The sequence below is a fragment of the Helianthus annuus genome, chromosome 6 (genome assembly GCF_002127325.2).
Source record: "Helianthus annuus cultivar XRQ/B chromosome 6, HanXRQr2.0-SUNRISE, whole genome shotgun sequence".
NCBI lineage: Eukaryota > Viridiplantae > Streptophyta > Magnoliopsida > Asterales > Asteraceae > Helianthus > Helianthus annuus.
Window position 1 is genome coordinate 23,773,234 of NC_035438.2, and position 16,477 is coordinate 23,789,710.

Consider the following 16,477-nt stretch of genomic DNA (forward strand, 5'->3'; position numbering starts at 1 on the left):
GAGAAAAAAGGAAATGATTTGTTAAAAAATGGAAAGGAGTACCATAGTTGCCATGGTTTAATCCATGCAAACCATGGTGGATCAATCAAGGGGTGGTGTGGCCTTCTATTCATGTTCCTAAGTGGTAAATCATGTCCCAACCATGACCCCCACACCCTATAGCCTTAGAGCATTCACATTCCAAGAAATCATATTATGTGTGTAGTGTTTTTAAATTATGAAGAGTATAAAAAATGGTTGTGAGTGGAGGAGAGAGAAAATATTACTTTTCATCTATATATTTGAGAGAACACTGTTCCCCCCTATAATTTTTTAATATATTTTGAAATTGGTTGTGAGTGAAGGAGAGAGAAAAAGTAATAATAAAGGTATAAAAAAATATTATTTAATTGAAAAGGAGAGAGAAAATGTAGTGTTTTTTAGTGTAATTTAGGGTGAAAATATAGTGAGATGGATGTGAATGCTCTAAGTATGTTTTACGGGTGTTTACGGTCCGGTTTTGACGTTTTATACTTTTACTTCAAACCGTGAGCCGAACCGTTGATAACGGTTGAAGATTATCCAAAATCCAAACCAAACCGTTCAAATTTGAAACCGAATCATTTAATTTCTTGATTTGGGCTTTTGTTGGGCCTTTTATATAAAATACAAAAATATAAAATAAAAAGTAATTATAATACACTTAAAAATGTTTTTTTTCTAAAACGCAATGGACTGAAAATACATTAAAATGTGTTTTACTTAAAACGCAATGGACTAAAAACACTTCAAAAATGTGTTTTTCTAAAACGTAATGGCCAGAAAACAGATAAAACCGTCTTATTTCTAAAACGCGATGGCTTAAAAACGGAAAAGAAAGTGTTCTCTCTAAAACGCAATGGCCAGAAAACACTTAAAAATGTGTTTTACCTAAAACGCAATGACTAAAAACACTTCAAAAACTGTTTGAACCAGGAAGTAGGAGATAAAAAATTGTCTATGAAAATGAGGCACTTTCCAGAAAATTAAAATTTCTGATGCAGTTTTATTAAAACAATTTAATCAAAAACTGTCTAAAAACACAAAGAAATGTCTTATTGCTAAAACGCAATAGCCTAAAAACACAAAAGGAAATGTTCTTTCTAAAACGCAATGGACTGAAAACACATAAAAATATGTTTTACCTAAAACGCAATGGACTAAAAACACTTCAAAATGTGTTTTTCTAAAACGCACTGGAACAAAAAACACTTAAAATGTCTTTTTTTCTAAAACGCAATAGCTCAAAAACACAAAAGAAGGTGTTCTTTCTAAAACGCAATGGACTAAAACACTTCAAAATGTGTTTTTCTAAAACGCATTGACAAGAAAACACATAAAAATGTCTTATTTCTAAAACGCAATGGCCTAAAACACAAAAGAAAGTGTTCTTTGTAAAACGCAATGGACTGAAAACACATAAAAATGTGTCTTACCTAAAACGTAATGTACTAAAAACACTTCAAAATGTGTTTTTCTAAAACGCAATGGACCAAAAAAACACATAAAAATGTTTTTTTTTTTTTCTAAAACGCAATGGCCTAAAAACACAAAAGAAAGTGTTATCTCTAAAATGCATCGACCCCAGCAAGGGGCTCTGCCCCTTGGACCCCGTCAGGGGATGCCGCCCCTTGGACCCTGCTCCCAGGGCGCTGCCCCCGGACCCCCACCAAGATCGTAAAACGCAATGACTCAATTCAAAAACCCAGATCGTAAAAATGCAATTCAAAAATTTCTTACATGGATCGAAGCCGGTTTCTTCAATGATTGACGAAATTTGAATGATAGAAACACTTATGAGTGATCGAATCGAACGGATCGAGTGATTCGCTTCAAAATCACGGGAAAAAATGAGATATTGTATGAAGTTAAACTGGGGTTTCTTCAAAAAAGTTGAAGAACACGTTGATTGGGTGTTTGAATCATTGATTGGTGACGAAAATCGCAATATAATTTAGTGATTGTTGAGATAGAAAGTGAAGAAAATGTTGAAGATGGTAGGTTTTGAAGTTACTGGGAATAAGAAGGAATAAGATTAGATACGATTGACTAAAATACCCTTGCTCTTTATTTTAAATTTTCCCACATATCATAATTCTATTGCTTCCTATCCTTCCTAGCAAAAATAATCTTACTATTTGATCCTCACCCTACATAAACAAGTTACAAGTTGTCAAAATTTGAAACAAGTTCATTAAATACAAGTGGTTTAAATTTGAATGTAGTAACACAATTTGAGTGCTGAACGTACAAAACAAAAAAAAAAGTCCAGAAATAAAATCCTCGTTAGCAGGAGATGCATTGTCCAGATTGTTTTAAAAGAATAGTCCACTACGCAGTCAAATAAATTGAAATTGTTACTAGTAGTACTAGTATATATGTGTGTCCCAATTTTTAAAGAATCATTAGGTATTCAGATATTCAATTATACGAATCATCTGCTCACACATTTCCATCCATCTAAAGAGAAAGTTTCAACTACTTGGTTGAAGCCATAGGGTGTTTTCTTTTCGTCTCCAAGTTCATCTTATTAGGTAAAACCATGCCCGTCTACATATTAATCATGGGTAATTATCGACAGGGGCGGATTTAGCATGGTTCCATGGGTTCCCAGGAACCCATGCGATTCGAAGAAAATGGAAAAAATTAGTGTAAACCTTGTATGATTTGGGAAAAAAATAATTAAAATTAGTGAAAAACTACCAAAAGGAACCCAGTGAAATCCGATCCTGGATCCGCCACTGATTATCGAGTACAAGTGTGTCTGTCTACACTTTATTTGATTTTTTGGAAAATCCCATTCATGTCCTTTTTAACCTTTTGTATTTGGTTTAGTTCTATCAGAAGTTGATGTAGTTAACATCGTTTGTTTATCTATGTGTCACTTTGGGAAAGAAAAGATACGAAACATGTAGACTTAATGACTTATCCATACGAAGTTATATGTGTGCAAAATAGATATGCATAACTGCATATGTGAAAAAAAAAAATGCTAGACAACCGAATGAATTTATATAGTGGTTCCATGTTCCAAACCGTAAAACCGCCAAACAACCGTATAAATCTCAAACATACCAAAACGACCAACTAACTTCGTTTTGGGTGGTTCTGTCAATTTTAAGGTTTATGAACATCCCTAACACAAACTGGATTATCCAAAATCCATTGAGTGGCAATTGTACATTAACAGTTTTAACACGCCATGATTCTTTGTCTTGCTCGTTGAAATTACTGTTCAATGGATTCTTGTGTTATCAAGTATCTGCACAAAAGAGAATGATGAGTTCAATTTTAAAACCTTACACTTGCTGTATAGTATACTCAAAGAAACTAGCTAAACAAAAAACACCACCCGAGTCCAAAACTTGCTTTAAACATTAAGTGGTAAATTTAGGTAAAGAAACATATAGGCAAACTTCAGAAAATATGTAACCTTTTAGTGCTGCTCAAAACGGGTTGGGTTTGCTCGGGCCAGCGTCGGATTTATAACCGGTCAGTGTGCACTACTGTTTGGACTTTGGACGACTTTTAATCTAGTACTTTTGATATTGCGGTTCATGTGATCGTGCACTACTGTTTGGACGACTTTTAAACCATTTGAGCTGCCTGACCCATTTAATTTTTGGTTGAGAGTTATCATTTTGGATAAAACACGATACACAGAGAACTGACTCTCAAAATCAGTGAGCATAATATAAGGTTTAGGCTAACATATGATCTAACAAGATTAGAAAAGTGTACCTAGGTTTAAGCTAACAGACGACAAGTAGAATCAAAACATATTTTTGATCCATATGATGCATGAAATGTATGCAAACTCAGTACTTCAGTAGCCTTAAACGGGAAATTTACCTTGGTAACAGAGATCTGTGCGTATAAAAGTTATCATTTGTGACCAACCGAAGACTATTTCTTCCCATTAGTAGTGATGAGATGTGTAGGAAGTGAGGCAGGATCTAATTCCCAATAATCTCCTGAAAGATTTGGGACCTCATCTCCAGAAAGCTTCCTTGCTGGAATCTGATGAGAAAATAACCGAGCTTCGTGTTTTTCAAGCCATTTGATGGCATGACAACCGATTTCTTGTCTCCTAAAAGTTGTTTTGAACCCCTTCACCTTCTCAAGGTGCGCCATGCTTAATCCATGAACCTCACTATAACTTGTTAAAAACACAACAATATCATATCGTCTTTTGTCACGAGCTAAATGACTTTCTCTTTCACCATAAAGAGCCCACACTGAACCCTTTCTGGGGTAAATCCTATAAACTTCTCTCGCTGCTCTTTCACAGTTGACAATATGTGAAAATACATTAAGAGATGCAACTGAAGTTTTGTTGGAAACTTTAAACCTCCCACAAGATATATGAAATCGTGTACTTTCTAAACTAATGAACATGTCATCACCATTGATTTGCGGGTCCAACCAAAACATGTTGACCTCAAACGGATGTGTTGACACCACTTCATCAATCAAACCATAATGCCTTGGCATCTGGTCGTCATCGTCATATAGAGCCCATATTTGTCCTTTCTTGAAACTCTTTTCCACTCTTCCTTCATCAAAATCGTAAAAATCTGAGTCTTCCACTGTCATTATATCAGGATCTTGGTTCTTTCGTTCTTCATTTGTCTTGTTCTTTGAATGACTACTCATTGATCCACTTCTTTGTGCCTTATCTTTCTCGTTTACTTTCAATTTGTTCACATTTATTTTCACTAATTTCTGCATTTCAGCTAGTGTCATCTCTTCTTCTTCTTCTTCATCATCGTCATCATTCAAGTGTTTCTGCATTTCAGCCAATGTCATCTTTTCATCTTCATCTTCATCATCATCATCATCACCGTCATTATCATTATCATCATCGTCATCATCATTCACTAGTTTTTGCATTTCAGCTAACGTCATCATTTCTTCATCATCATCATCATCATCCATTATCTTTCCATTCTCCTTCAACTTCCCATTGTCTCTAACCTTACTCCCGTTCCCCACCGCATTATTCCCAACTCTCAAACGCTTATCACCGTCTTCCTTTCTCAACCTCTCACTCTTTCTCATAGTCACATAATTCGCTGGTCATGGCATGATTTTCGTTTTGGTTCGTCCGATCCAATTCGCGGTACGAACAGGATCCGGGTTCGCAAGGGATCGCGTTTCCGAATGGCAACAATTCAAATGTAATAGAGGTGGCTAATCGAAGCTTACCTGCTTGCTTGCTTGCTTGCTTGCTGGCTGATTGAACCTTCCCTTCCCTCCCTGCTGAATCGTAAAATGAATGAAAGAATATCTCTCAGTCGGCTGTTTGTTTTTTAGGTTTGGAAGATAGACAAGAGGACGACGGCGGCTGCTTTACTTTAGTTTAGTTTAGTTTAGGGTTGTTTTAATTTTTAGAGTAAATTAAAAGTTTTCTATTTTATGTTTGTCCCAAATTTCAGACACTATCCTTTACCTTTAAAATTGACGAGTTTTGTTCTTAACGTTTCAAAATCCTGCACGTTATGTCCTTTAGACCAAACCCAGTTAGATTTTTTGATTAAGTATGGTCATGTGCCTTGCACATGAGGACATTCTTGTCATTTTATATCTTCAGGGACTATTGTGTAAAAGAAGTTATATTAAGAGACTATTGTGTAAACAATATAAGATATAAACTCTCTCTTTCTTCTCTCACTGAAACTTTCCCTCTCTCTTTCTTTACCACCGCCACAATCAGTCCCTCTCTATCTCTCTTCATCATTCAGTTACATTCATCCAACGACATTCTTTCATTTCTTTACCAATCTGGCTGGATTCAACAACCAACGCAACTGATTCAACATCTTCGTTTTCATCCGACTCGGTCACCATGAAGGAATCCCCAAAATTGTTATTCAACGACGCAACCAGTCACACCGTTAACCAAGATTCGAACTACTACACCTACTTCTTCAACCCCAAGAACTCGTGAGGAGAACATTCTGGTGACCAACTGATGATTTTGTGTCTACAGATAAGAGTATTTGATCCCTTTTGCCCTAATCGGAGTGTTTATGAAGGCCCTTGATTCTACTACCATGGACACTGGTATGAACCCCCTAATTTGTGTTTTCTGTTGTTTGACTTGATTGATTCTGTGAATTTTCAATTAGAGATTGGATTGGGTCGGTGAAGAGGGTTACCAATGAAACCAATGTGGTGGTGGAGTTGAATCTGGATGGTGTTGGTTCACCCTCTGTTTTCGCCAACATCCAATCGTTGTTGCTGTTGTTGATATTGCAACTGAAGTGCCAAAAAATGGTCAACATCTTGACCGGGAAACCGTTGCAACTGTAATCAGCTACACCACCGACCGGGTCCATATGTTACTGTTGAATGCCGCTAGTGTAGGGTATTTTCGATGGCTAGTCTTTTCAGCGTTTAGGTTGATTTGGGTGAGAATTGGGGAAGACAGTGATGTAGAGGGAAGGGTAACAGGGTTGACAAATTGTTTTATTTTAATATTTTTAATTTTTGTACACATCAATGGTTAGACATATGTTATTTGCACAATAGCCACTGGATAATGAAATGACAAGACTACCCTCATGCGCAAGGCACATGACCATACTTAACCAAAAAATCTAACTGGGTTTGGCCTAAAGGACATAACGTGCAGGATTTTAAAATATTAAGGACAAAACTCGTCGATTTTAAAGGTAAAGGATAGCGCCTGAAATTTGGGACAAACATAAAGGACAAAACTTGTAATTTACTCTAATTTTTATTTTAACTGGTGTGATGCCCGGCGCTTCGCGGCGGGCATTCGGTTGCTAGAAGTTTGATTTGGGACGGTATTTCAATTGAAAGAGAAAACCAGAAAAATCGTGATAAACCAATAATTATCAAAAACAGTAAAACAATTATGATTTTATATATCTAAAAATTAATTTTTACGATGTTCCTTTTTTTTTTTAATTTTACCATACTCCTATGTAACTAAATCTTGGTTTATATAATTTGCAAAATATATGTAATAACACTTAACTATAATAATAACATGATCTTGTAAGGTTAAAATGGTAAAAGGCAAAACAAAAAAGAACATAGGCTACATTTGTAAATATCAACAAACACTCGACACAAATTCCCTATACAACGCATATGATGATATTCTCGTAAATAATCTGAAAATGGAAAATAGTCAAAGAAAGTTGACCGAGCACTATTCATCCGAATGTGATGAATTAATATATATATATATATATATATATATATGAATTTTATTTCTATTTTTATTTTAAATATATATCAGAGTAAATTACAAAAAACGTCCTTTAGGCCTACCTCAGTTAATTTTTGTGATTAAATCTGACCAAATAGACCTCACATGAGGGTATTTTTATGTTTAAATTTGAACAAATGAACCCCACATGTAGGGCTGTCCAAAAAACTCGCGCCTCGGAGCTCGCTCGGATTTAGCTCGGAAAAAGCTAGCTCGATATGGCTTGGTGAGAAAGTGAACCTAGCTTGGCTCGGCTCGTGATAAGCCAAATTGGCTCGGTTTGGTTCACTTGGTAGCTCGACTCGGCTTAGCTCGAACTATTTTACTTATAATATATTTTATTTTTATATACACTGTTATTGGCCAATAATAATCCCAACTCATTTAATCACCAATAATAATCCAAACTAATCACTTTTGTTTGTAAAATACTCCCAGTTAAAAAAAAACACTAACTAGGTTAAAAAATTGCTGATGTGGCATCTGATGTGGCCCTTTTAGCTGATGTGTCATATGACGTGGTATTTGATGTGGCATTTTTTGATGACGTGGCAGCTAATGTGCAGTATACGTGGCATTTTTCGAAGATGTGGCAACTGATGTGGCAGGTGATGTGGCAAGCCACATCATCAATTTTTTAACCTAGTTAGGGTTATTTTAACTGGGATTATTTTACAAACAAAAGTGAATAGTTCGGATTATTATTGGTGATTAAATGAGTTGGAATTATTATTGGCCAATAACAGTGAGTTTGAATTATTTAAATCCAATTTGCCTATAATATATTACAAAAAATGATTGTTATTTACATGTATTTAGGCTTGTAGTTTTATATCTATGACATATTTAAAGGTTGATTTTCGTGTTCATGAACAAATATTGTATTTACTTTAAATATAAAACTTATTTTGCGTTGTTGAACGTGATTTTGGCTTATAATGTATTAGGTTGAACTTATTTTGAATATGTTCTTTTGAAGTATTGAATAATATTTTAGAATACTGAAATTTGAGAGCTATGTAATAATTTTTATTTTTAAATCGAGCCAAACCAAGCCGAGCCAGCTCGGTTTAAAACCATGCCGAGCCCGAGCTTAGATTTTCAGCTTGGTTTTAAATCCGAGCCGAGCCAACTCGGTCTATAATCGAGTCGAGCCCGAGCTTACCCTAGCTCGGCTCGGCTCGGCTCATGAACAGTCCTACCCACATGAAAGTAAAATTACTAAAATACCTCATGTGGGGTCCATTTGGTAAGATTTAAGCACAAAAAAATAAACTTAGTTAGGGCTAAAGGATATAACTTGCAAAGGTTTCCAAACATCGAGTACGTTTTATGTAATTATTGAAGATAAAGGACACAGTTTGCAATTAGTGGCATACATAAATGATGATTTTGTAATTTACTCTATACATTATTATTAGCCAATGAATGGTAAAAGAAATTTAATCTATTTTTACCTAGCATAGTTAAATTATTTTGAGTTTTTTTTTATTTACTCTATCTTTGTTGTTAACATGATTTTTATTTTGAGTGAATTTCAAGGATTGTTCTTTATCTTTATACCCATTTTCATGCGTTGTCTTTTATGTTTAAAATTGACGATTTTTGTCCTTTGTGTTTTCATATCATACACCTTTTGTCCTTTAGGCCTAACCCAGTTAGTTTTTTCAATTAAATTTGGTCATGTGCTTTGCACATGAGGGCATTTTTGTCAATTCAAAGGTTGCAGAAGCTTTGAGCTGTAAATCTGTCGTTGAACTTACCTTTGAATTGACAAAAATGCCCTCATGTGCAAAGCATATGACCAAATTTAACTGAAAAAACTAACTGGGTTAGGCCTAAAGGACAAAACGTATATGATATGAAAACATAAAGGACAAAACTCGTCAACTTTCAATATAAAGGACAACACCTGAAAATGGGTATAAAGATAAAGGACAATCCTTGACGTGGTTTTCATGCCACATGTCTTCTTCTTTTTCTAGATCAAACACATTTCTCTATCATCTTTCTCATTAGTTCCAGAATATTATTTTATCAAAGAAAAACCACCACCTGCACAACTACTGTTGCATTTTGCAAAACATAGCTTCCGTAAGCCACTTCCTTCTTCATAGGAAGTTCTTATTTCCGTAAAGAGTTGTATTTTCTTTTTATTACTAGAGCGTAACCTACTCATAATTTATCTACAAAAGTTTTAATTTTTTTGAAGTATGAACCCTTAGAGAAGCTAAAGACAAGCTGGAGAAGCGTGGTGAAGAGCTAACATGGAGATTAGACTTTTAAAAAACATTTAATGGTACATCTTTTATATGTTCAATAGAGATGAACATGTTAATAGTAATAAAAAAAGTTGTTTGATCTAATTAGGAATGTGATAAAGTGTTACTTGATTTTTCAAAATAAAAGTTAATAAGAGATTTGACCAGTTGAATGGGACGAGTTTTCGACCAAGGTTGTGAGTCGCAACCACCTGCTTCCGACTCGGAATCTCTCGGTTTCGATACAAAACTAAACACCATAGGACTCGAGACCAGCCGCTTGCGAGTCGAGACCACCTCGGTTCCGACTGGGGACGTGACCTGAAACCTTGAGGTTTCAACTAATGAACCTGTCACTCGAGATCCTCGGTTTCGACTCGAGATCTTGTGTTTCGACTGATGTTTCACTCGAAACCAACTTTAACATCCACTTGGGCCATACGCTGATCATTGGCCCATCAGCAGAACTTGGGCCGTACACTGTTTACTGATTTTACACATTGGGCTTTTGTTGAAAAGTCTAAGCCTGGCCCACATACTTTATGTGCTATGTGACTAGCCTAACTTGCATGCTATATATGTTATCTGATGAATACATTAGATGTAACTTGATTGTCATACATGGTTTATTCTTGCATACAAACCTAACTGTTACTGATAACCATAAGAGGGCGTGGTTGACCAACCTCGAATAAGTAATAAACTTACTGAGCAAATCTAAGGTGAGTTCACTGCTCTTTCACAAGCATGCGTCTAGTGGGGACAAACAAACAAACTTACATCCCTGTAGGGGATACTTGACACACTTTTATCCCTAGAGGGAATACGTTATAACTGTTGATGTTGGATAATACACTCAAAACTATCACCTTAAGTCCCATCTTACTACCGAACTAGTTTCTTGGAGGGCAACGGGGTTATTAGTTGATAGCGCTATTAGGTTTGGCACCCTTACGACGTATCTGGACAGGACAGGCGTGAACTAATGACCTTAACCACTCGACCAATGTTGATAGGCATTGGGGAAGGGCAAACAACAGTCGTTTTGCGGTATCGAGTTATTATCAACATGCTTTGAAACTAAACACTTGGCAACTAAACGTTTTACAAAACTGTGAACTCGCTAGCTTTATGTTAATACACTTTTTCTGCATGCTTGTAGGTTGATAGGTATTTGATGTGGGACTTGCAGTATGGGGAGCTGGAGTGGTCATGGGTCGTGACTAGTGTAAAGACAAGGAGTATTGATTGTTTTCACATACTTTGGATTTGAGTTACTAAAACAACGAATTATGCTTCCGCTGAAGTTAAACATGTTTTGAACAAATGTTTTGATTTTTCTAATTACATTGAATGTGAATTTTTATTTATTGTATTATGTTAGTTCAATGTGATTAGTGGCTGGATCCTGGTACGTCACACGCCTTGCGGTGAAGAAGATTGTTGAGTTGGAAGAATCACATGCTAATACCTAGAGGGACTTCACGAGGTCATTGAAAGATAGCTAAAGGGCCTTAATACACACACACACACACACACATATAAACTGGTGGGTGGTGTACGGACAATGGTGGTGGCGGTTAGGGATGAGCTTTTTTTTTTCCCAAATACTCGTACTTGTACCCGTACCGTACCTGTACCCGTACCAATTTTAGGTATTTGGTACATATATCAGTACTCAGTTTTATATAGACCTTTAAAAGTTTTTTTATATTATGTTTTATCTCGTGTTATAGTATTTATAGTACTTGTATTGATTTTACCTATACGGTACCCGTATTATATTGGTACTCGTACCAATTCTACTTATTTGGCACCCGTACTATATTGGTACTCATGTCAATTTTACCTATTTAGTACCCCGTACAAGTGCTTAAAAATTATATAAAAACAAAATGGTACCAAAGCGGGTACTGTATCGAAAATACTCGTACCTGTACGGTACCTATGTATTTGGTACGATATTTGGTACCCAGTTTTGTTCAAATTTGATATCAGTATTTTCAGTACCTGTACCGGTATGGGTACGATACCAATCCCATCCCTAGTGGCGGTGGTGGTGGGAGGTGGACGTGGATGATGGGTGGTGGTGTTGGACGGGGGTGGTGGACGGTGGTGATGGTGATGTTGATGGACAGTGGTGGTGTTTAATCCTCTACAAACCTTAGAAGATCTTAAAAGTGGTTGGTCTAAGTATGCACCAACAAGAGCTCGCGAAAATGTTTTCTAATGAAAAATTTTTGAAAAAACAAACAGTCTGCAGATCGCAATGTCTGTGTGGAATATACAGAAGAGCCTATGCAAATATTTTTTAGAAAAACAAACACCATCTTAAAATAAGATGTAGATAAAAACTAATGTTTATCTAAGAACACACTAAGATTGAAAAACCCGATTAATGTACAGGAAAACAAAGACTCAACCGAAAATATAACTCAAGACAAATGTTTGACTCTCTATTATTAACTTTATGATTAAGAAAGAAATTGTATCTTTAAGATTTAAAAGTTAGCATTTATGAGAGATACATAGTGTTTTGACATGTATAAGGTTAACACTACGCATGGGATAACAAGAATTCGTGCGTTAATCGTAATAAATATGTTTAGAATACTTATGTATTATTGAAAAAGTATGTTTATAAGTTACAGTAACTTTCGGGTCATTAAAACTACAAGAATCGGCAAGTAGATCAACTTACGCGATTTCAACACGTAGCGCGTGTGCGCGACATTTAATTCCATATCAGCAAAATACTAATATTTTGAGCATAAAAATAATTATTTTGATTTATAAACTAATTTGTATTGAAATTTATGCGAGAAAGTGAGAATTCTGACGCAAGAACAAGCTGGAACGGAGTTGTGTCCAGACAATGGTGGGCTGAAGAAGGATGAGCTTGACTGATGGGCTTCAAAGTTCAAACCCACTCCACCAAAACTTAGGTATATAAACCCTTATATACCTCAACATCCTTCATTATTCACAAACATTTTATCTCTCTGCCTCATTTCTCTCTAACCTCTCTCTACATTCTCTCTCTATAACACAAGATCCGTCGACCAGAATGCAGCCACCACACGGCGGAGCCATGGCGGCAGCGGCAGCCGACCACGACGGCACATGCTGGCGGCGGTTTTCCGGCGAACCTTTCGGCGACCGTTTTCTGGCCAAAGGTACACTTTGTCTGCTAATTTCGACGTTCCGAACACTATGGTGAGGTCCATTTTCTCTAATTCAGAGCGGTTTGTGCCGTAGAGAAACTTTGAAGATAATCCGGCCAATTTCTATCAAGTTTGTTTTCAAGTTTTCTCTTCATGTATGTCAAGATCTTGCTTTGAAGGATGTTGGTATTGCTTATCCAAACTATGTTAAGATCTTGGTTTTAAGAACCTCCAACTTATTTATAGTTAACTTCAACATGTACATCATACCATATTATATGGTAAATCGTACCGAAGCGATCCGAAATGAGTCTACCCCCGATCGTACCGAATTTTAGAGACCTAGCGAATTGCGACCCCGTTTCACGTTCCCGTACCGGAGCGTACCACAAACCATGTGACTATGCTCTTTCTAACTCGCTCAGACCTCTTCATAATATCTCCAACACTACTCATTTTCCTCTTCAAATCGCTCCGACTCAAAATCTCATCATCATCATCATCCACCGCATCCGTAACCACCTTCTCACCGCTATCCGCCTCCACCGCCTCAAAACTCTTCTTACAATTCGGACACATCAGACTATGCCCCAAATACCTCCTCTCAAACTCATGCAACAACCTACAACACGTACACGCGGTCCAAAACGTCTCCATCGCCACCACACCACCATAATTCCCCACCACTGTAGCCGCAACCGCCTCACACTGCATATCAATCCTAAGCCTCATATCATACTCCTTCCTCCTAATCTTATCAGACAGAACACTGAACGCATCGTTCACAAGCTTAAAAGCGTCTTCTAACGCAACACACGTGCTTGTTGAATTTTTGTCAGGGTGCAAAATTAGGGCTAGCTTTTTATACTGTTTTTTAATTGAATTAATATGAGAGAAAGGTTCTAGATCAAGGATTTTGTACCAATGAGGCGTTGTGGTAGCTCCGATGGTGTTATCGACGGCGGTTGTGAGTATTTTGAAGGCGGTGAGAAGGTCGGAGAGGCCGTGGAGGGTGGGGCAGAGACGGTGGGCGCGTTTGGCGTATTTAAGAGCGGATTTGAGGTCGGAGAAGCTGTATGTTTGTTCGGCTAGGGTTTTGAGGCGGGGAGATTCCGATTTGCTGATGCTTTCTTCTACGAATTCGTTAACGGCGTCGGTGGTGGTGGCTGCGGCGACGGTGGTGGTCATTTTTGCCGGTTAATGTTAAGTCGGTGGGGTACAGGTTTTGTTACGTCGGTTAACTTGTTTCAGTTTTAGAGTAAAATGCAAATTTTATAAAATTTATAAGGGGAATTGGATGTAATAATTCTAACTCGTCATTGACCATTGCGAGTTTTATCTTTGAATATTTCTCATGCTAGTCTCACATTTGAATATTCTCCATGCTAGTTCCACCTTTTACTTATTTTTCCTCAATCGGTCTTGAGTTAACGCTAAGTTTTCTACTGAATTACAAGCTCTGACGTTTTAGGGCTTTTGATCAGAATGAGGATACGAGTCGAATGATGTAAAACTTACCTTGAAATTGTGCTCCAAACGACTTGATTTTTGTTAATATGTTATTTTGTGATATTGATTGGAAATTTGTTGGTGATTTGTTCTAGTAGTCTAGTATCTTTACATTTGTTGCTCAATAGATGTTATGTGCTGCTTTTCTTTGTTATCCGACTATCAGCTGTTTTTAAGGTAAATATTTATGTACAACTTCTTTTAATGTTTCTACACTTTAACCCTCTTCATACTTGTTAGACCATCCATATTCATAACCCAACTCAACCTAACCTTTAATAAAAAACTAATTTCTTTTTCTTCCATTTACACAACCCAACCTTTCATACCCATTAACAACCTAAGATAAACCAACTTTTTTAAATAAATATTTATTTTATAGAGTTAATTACACAAATGGGTCCTGTGGTTTATACATAATTTCGCCTTAGGGTACTAACTTATTTTTTTAACAGGTTTAGGCTATATGGTTTCAATTTTGTAACACCTTTGGGTACTAACACCAAAATTAGTTAATTAATGACTAAAATACCCTTGCATTTTTTTAAGTTTAACAATGTAACACATTTGGGTACTAACACCTAATTTTATTTAAGTTTAAACAATTTTACAAAATCTATTTATTTTTTTATTTTGATTATTTTATTATATCTCTTAATTAACATAAACTCTATTTATTTATTTATTTTATTTTCATATTTTTATTAAATTTCTTATTTAACATAAAATCTACTTGTTACACCAGTATTTTTTTAAATAGATTTTTTAAATAAAATCTACTAGCTATATAGTTTTATGTAAATTAAATTTTCATTTTCAATTTTGGATTGAAATGATTGATAATAATAAATATCTTTCATGTAAAAAAAATTAAGCCTTTTTTTAACTCGTTTTTTTGTTCATTTACATTTTACGATTTTAGAAAGATATTTAATTTACATAAAACTATATAACTAGTTATTTTAGATAAAACTATATAGCTATGTATTTTAGATAAAACTACAAAAATTTAAGCCTTTTTTTAACTCGTTTTTTTTTTGTAAAGTAGATTTTTAATTTACATAAAACTATATAGCTAGTAGATTTTACTGGTGTAACTAGTAGATTGTATGTAAATTAAATATTTTCTAAAATAGTAAAATGTAAATGAACAAAAAACGAGTTAAAAATGGCTTAATTTTTTTTACATGAAAGATATTTATTATTATCAATCTTTTCAATCCAAAACTGAAAATTAAAATTTAATTTACATAAAACTATATAGCTAGTAGATTTTGTTTAAAAAATCTATTTAAAAAAATACTGGTGTAACAAGTAGATTTTATGTTAAATAAGAAATTTAATAAAAATATGAAAATAAAAAAAAATAAATAGAGTTTATGTTAATTAAGAGATATAATAAAATAATGAAAATAAGAAAATAAATAGATTTTGTATAATTGATTTAAACTTAAATAAAATTGGGTGTTAGTACCCAAATGTGTTACATTGATAAACTTAAAAAAAATGCAAGGGTATTTTAGTCATTAAATAACTAATTTTGGTGTTAGGACCCAAAGGTGTTACAAAATTAAAACCATAGAACCTAAACCTGTTAAAAAAATAAGTTAGTACCCAAAGGCGAAATTATGTATAAACCACAGGACTCATTTGTGTAATTAACTCTATTTTATATTAAAAATGTGTTTTTTAACAAATCTGTTTTTAATAAAATTTAGAGTTAATTGCCATTTTAGTCCCTGTGTTTTGGGCCATTTTGCCAGTTTAGTTCAAAGGTTTCATTTTTAACATCTGGATCAAAAAGGTTTCATCGTTGCCATTTTGGTCCAACTGACTTAACTCCATCCATATCTGTTAAAGCTGCCAAGGGCATTTTTGTTAGATATGGATGGAGTTAAGTCAGTTGAACCAAAATAAAATGACAAAAATGCCATTGGCAGCTTTAACAGATATGGATGGAGTTAAGTCAGTTGGACCAAAATGGCAACGATGAAACCTTTTTGGATACAGATGTTAAAAATGAAACCTTTGGACTAAACTGGCAAAATGGCCTAAACCACAGGGACTAAAATGGCAATTTACTCTAAAATTTATATAGGGATGTTCACAAAATTATTTTAAGAAATATTGTGTATTTAGTTTTTCTTATAAGATTAATTATAAAAAAATATTTAAGTAATTAAATTGATGGGGGAATTAGTAGTTAATAAAAAAAGGTGCACCAATCATGTTTGGACAAGTGGATATGGTTTTGGGTCATGACCTAGGTTGCTCCAACAACC

At 35.1% G+C, this 16,477-nt stretch overlaps 2 protein-coding genes across 2 annotated transcripts; both read right to left on the minus strand.

The window, feature by feature from the left end:
* Positions 1-3,008: 3,008 nt before the first annotated feature.
* On the minus strand, positions 3,009-5,386 carry LOC110864997 (ribosomal RNA processing protein 36 homolog). Its single transcript, XM_022114173.2, has 2 exons — positions 3,871-5,386; positions 3,009-3,280 (listed from the first exon to the last, which is right to left on the minus strand). Exon 1 carries the CDS (start codon positions 5,077-5,079, stop codon positions 3,925-3,927), a length of 1,155 nt encoding a protein of 384 aa, XP_021969865.2. The 5' UTR covers positions 5,080-5,386; the 3' UTR covers positions 3,009-3,280; positions 3,871-3,924.
* Positions 5,387-12,651: 7,265 nt separating this feature from the next.
* Positions 12,652-13,960, minus strand: LOC118479729 (J protein JJJ2-like). The gene has a single exon (XM_035974448.1). It carries the CDS (start codon positions 13,872-13,874, stop codon positions 13,050-13,052), a length of 825 nt encoding a protein of 274 aa, XP_035830341.1. The 5' UTR covers positions 13,875-13,960; the 3' UTR covers positions 12,652-13,049.
* Between the last annotated feature and the right edge of the window lie 2,517 nt (positions 13,961-16,477).